Source organism: Echeneis naucrates, chromosome 20 (assembly GCF_900963305.1).
Source record: "Echeneis naucrates chromosome 20, fEcheNa1.1, whole genome shotgun sequence".
Classification (NCBI taxonomy): Eukaryota; Metazoa; Chordata; class Actinopteri; order Carangiformes; family Echeneidae; genus Echeneis; species Echeneis naucrates.
Window position 1 is genome coordinate 11,700,688 of NC_042530.1, and position 4,510 is coordinate 11,705,197.

At 39.5% G+C, this 4,510-nt stretch overlaps 1 protein-coding gene across 1 annotated transcript; it reads left to right on the forward strand.

Annotated features, from left to right (window-relative positions):
* The first annotated feature begins 1,022 nt into the window (after positions 1-1,022).
* bloc1s5 (biogenesis of lysosomal organelles complex-1, subunit 5, muted) lies at positions 1,023-3,792 on the forward strand. The gene is made up of 5 exons (XM_029529449.1): positions 1,023-1,300; positions 1,582-1,664; positions 2,179-2,311; positions 2,566-2,624; positions 2,984-3,792. Exons 1-5 carry the CDS (start codon positions 1,282-1,284, stop codon positions 3,155-3,157), a joined length of 468 nt encoding a protein of 155 aa, XP_029385309.1. The 5' UTR covers positions 1,023-1,281; the 3' UTR covers positions 3,158-3,792.
* Positions 3,793-4,510: the final 718 nt, after the last annotated feature.

Here is a 4,510-nt window from a genome sequence, read left to right on the forward strand (position 1 = left end):
TCATACATTTATATTTTGGGTACAATCTGAATTCTACAGTCAAAATTCAAACTATACAAATGTAGATCAGCAAAAAAAGGAACTATTAAACTTCTTACTCATAGAAATGCATTAATACAGTTAGAGCTACATTCCTGTATCGTTGTTCAGTTAAGTGGAATATGAATGGAGAAACGAGATATGGAAATGGGTTCTTTCTTCCACCACAGAGCAAGACTGACATCTGCTGTCCTCTGCCAGGCAAAACTGCAGGAAGACCACTTCCTCCTTTTGTGTTTCTCTAACATTAGAGAAATGAGCACACCAAGAGTGGAAAAGTGTATTTCACGTGATTTGTTACGTGCACAGCATGTCTTCCTACCAGAAGGAGCTGTAAATATTTACACTTCATTCAACTGACTTGTACACAGAAATCTTTTGGACACTTAGGTGGGTGAAGGAAGTTCAACCAGGAAATATAATTACGTGTTAATATTCCACTGCAGCACTAAAGGGTGGGAAAAGTCAGGCCAGGCCAAATCTATTAGCAGCATCAACAGGATGAATGTGTAAGCGTGGAAAGTTTCAGAAGAGTTGACTGTGAGAACTTAATATCACAAGGAGCACAGGCAGGTTTTATTTATCACTTCTGCCGCAAGGACACAAACAGGCAAGACAATGCAGGAATGATTAAAATGACAGTGGGTCACTGTGCACCAAGTGATGGGCTGGAAATTGTATCAACAAGCTGGATGGAAGACCTATCTGCAGAGAGGCAGACAGGTGTACAGCAGATGTTGATGAAAGATGCGACTCATCACACACAGAGAGCCTCACGCAAACAGAGCCACGGATCTTTCATTAAAACAACCATCTATAATGGAAAATAATGCAACAACAAACACTGTAGTACCTTTTTTCCAACCTGCTTGAGTCTGTCGGGATTTTCCCATTCAGTCCTTGAAACGACCTGCAGGGGGCAGCCATCTCTGCCGCGGGAGACCCGCAAGACATTTCAACCGTAGAAGAAGAAATCCCTTCACATGACTGCGATTACCAAAACACTGCGAGGATGTCTTCATTCCGCAGCTGATGTGCATCATTTTTTATGAAGACGTAATCCAATGAGTCAGCGACGGTCGTTTCTCATTGCCAACTAGTGCTTTTCGTCTTCTGACCAACTTCCGGGGAGCTCAACAGGTGGAAGTTATCCGCCATCAGATGAATTAGCAGTTAGCGACTGGTTGAGCTAGCAAATAAAACTTTAATTTCACCACTGAAGCTGACGGGAGCCTGCCAAAGATGGACAAGATCGCTAAGGGTGGGTGGAAATGCCCAGCGGATCGGTGTCCGTTTTATTTTAGCATTTTAGCCCTGCTGTTTACATTAAAGCTGATCTGATGATACATAGATGAGGCTGATCATTAAGGCGTCTGACCGCGTTCGGTGCAATTTCTAGATCTGAAAATTACATATATATATATATATTACACTGTAAAGGGTGTGTAGCAGACAGACATAATGTATTTAGCATTGTGTATCAAATCTGTTATAGTTGTCTCGTTTAATTTCAGTTTACGATGCTCTGTGTCTGTTCTGCAGATGTAGGTGACATCCAGTCCCGTCTGCTCCATCACAGACCGGTCATCAACGCAGAGATCCGCTACTTTGTGGCAGAGTTTGAGGTACAAATTCATGTGAATGCACAGATGTCACAAAACCCACAAAAGTAAAACTGCAGTGGTGCAAACAAAATCTGTCTCCATCTAGGTCTCAATATACTGTGTCAATGATTTGATTTTTGCCTCCAGTAAGAATGGCTGGACGATCAATGGAAATATTATCAGATTCATGGTATGGTCAAATTTAAATCAAGATTATTGCAGCATAAATGAATGAATTGTTGTGGTATATACATGCCACAAGCTTATAAATCACATTCCCACATAGAAGAACATGCGTCTTTGGTACAATACATAACTAACCTGACAGTCAGCGGTGAAAAAAGAAAGAAAGAACGAGTAGTAGTAGAAGAGTGTAAAAACGAAGTGCTAAAAATGGACATTGCAACCAAAACCGTGGCTCATATCAAAATTCAGCCAAACTCATCAGTATATAACTTTTCCATATCATTCAGTCCTACTTTGAACTTGACTTTAATATTACCATATAAATATAAATATCTCTTCTGATGTTCAGGAGAAACGTGGGCACAGGGAGAGTAGACTGCTGGAAAATCTCAACAAGATGGTGGCGGAAACAAATGAGCAAGCACTGCCCACGAACTCAGAAGGTGAAAATGAAGGTGTGATGTCCGACATCATAAAACGGTGTAAGTCTCCTGTCTCAGGTCCATGCTTTAAGGTTGTAGATTGCGCTAACATTGTGTAATTTATATTTTAGCCTGACAAATAAACTATTGTCTTTGTTGTCACATATATAATGGAAAAAGCAACATGTGGGCTGATACACTAGTTGATGTTTTTTTGTGTTTATAGCTGTTTATTTCTAAAATTCCAAAATGTTTCAGTGTATATGCTTATCTTTTAATATTATTTTATGTTTTTGTTTACTTTTCTATCTCAGTGGAAGCTGCTAATCACATGGCAGAGAGAGTCCAGCAGAGGGAGCTAGAGGCACAGCAGGTAAAAACACATCTGTATGAGGGCTTGTAGCCCAAGTGGATAAAATATCATAAATAAACCTCATAAACATGCATTGCAGATTATATGGACAATTATTATATTTTGTATTCAACATGGATATATTAAAAGAAAGGACTCCAGTTAATCCCAGATGATGTTTTACATAATCAGTATTTCCGTGCAGTATGTGAATGTAAGGATGTGTGACATTTTTAACCTGCTGCCTTGCTGAAAGTTCAAATATGCTTAGTCCTAACATCTTATCTGCTGTGATTGTCACCTAAAACCTCCAGCCAAGCTGTGCATTCAGAAACTTTCTGCCACCTTTCACTGTGTTTTCATTGCGATGTTCCTTCCAGAGCACCCAGCTACAGACGAACATGGAGCATCTCAAAGAGCAATGGGCGGACTTTCTGAAGGAGCAGCAGAGATTAAAGGAGGAGGTGGATGAGGAGCACAACAAAGCTGTGGGACGAATCAGCACCCATTACAGTGAAATGAAGATAGACCTAATGAAATCACCGCCCTTCTAATCAGTCAGTGTTTGTAGCAACAGACGGTTTTGTTTATTATATGAACCTTTTTTACTGACGGGTGTGTCTTTTCTGCCTGTGCAAAATGAAGATATTAGTATTAGTATGATTGATGCACATGTTGCCTGGCAGAAATGGAGGTTTTTGCTGCTGCGCAAGTGTCACCTTTTTTCCAAATCATAAATATATGCGTGATTAACAATGTAGCAATTTCACAGGCCATCAAACTCACCATTTTTTTGTCAGTGGCACATTGAAGTGGAATAGCAAGCAAAAAGTGCAAAGGGTCTGGAATACGTCATTTTCAAACAAGCAATCATTGAAGGCTCTGAAGCGTTTCAGGATTTTTAATGGATGTCTGCCTGAAGGGTGATGATGAAAAATTTGCATCCCCCATGTTGAAAGGAACCCAGCACAGGGCAAGTGTTGTTGAACGAGCTCAAACAGAAGTGTTTCCAGGAGAAATCATTCCTCATCACCTCTGCTGTGTGTAGAACGTTTAATCTTCAAGTAGCTGCTGTATATAAACTTTCGGTAGAGAACACTACTGCTCATATTCTTATTTCAATTTCATCTGGTCCTTCAAAATAATTTTAAGTTTTCAGTGGTTGACGTGATTTATCATTAAAAATACACAGAATGATAAAAACAAACAGATTTGTAATATTTTTTTCCTGTTGTGTTTATTTGAGACGCTGGATTTTAGGGTGACTAAATATGTTTGTTTTTTATTGTAGTGTGGAAGACAAAAGGAGTAAAAGTAAAATCTTAGTCTCAGAGATGCAGAAAGTTCAGTAAGACTGAAACAAAGTTACCAAAAAAAAAAAAAAGCAACCAGTGGAGCAAAACTCTTAACCCATGACAACACACTGAAGGGAATTCACAGCTGCAGTTATCTCTTTCACTTAAACCACAGATTTTTTTTTTTTTTTTTTTTTTTTTTCCTCGAGTGACCTGTGTCTGTGCATACATCTGTAAGACTCTGGCAGGACTCTGGACGATGAGTCATCAGACATGCCATCAGAAGTTAAGAGTCAGAGGGCAGCATCTGTACGTGTGTGTGTGTGTGTGTGTTCCCTCTGCTTTGGTGTCTGGGTGCAGTTGCCCTTTGAGGGGACAGCCCATCATCAGCCAACAAGGAGTGACAAGATGGAAACATGGCCAACCTTTTCATTTGCCCCTGTTTATGTATTTATTTATTCATTTTTGTTTTGTTTTTACTGGAAAGAAAGACTAACATCACCATTACAGACATATTAATGTTGGCTGTTGATGGCTCAAGAGTCATAGGCTTAACTCATACTTCTAAGGCTTAATGTACAACGTTGGTGTGTTTATATTAGAAATAAGCTT

Coding starts and splice junctions, on each gene's coding strand:
- bloc1s5 (XM_029529449.1), top strand. Junction 2,312..2,565: donor GTCCGACATCATAAAACGGT/GTAAGTCTCCTG, acceptor TTTCTATCTCAG/TGGAAGCTGCTAATCACATG. Junction 2,625..2,983: donor GGGAGCTAGAGGCACAGCAG/GTAAAAACACAT, acceptor TGTTCCTTCCAG/AGCACCCAGCTACAGACGAA.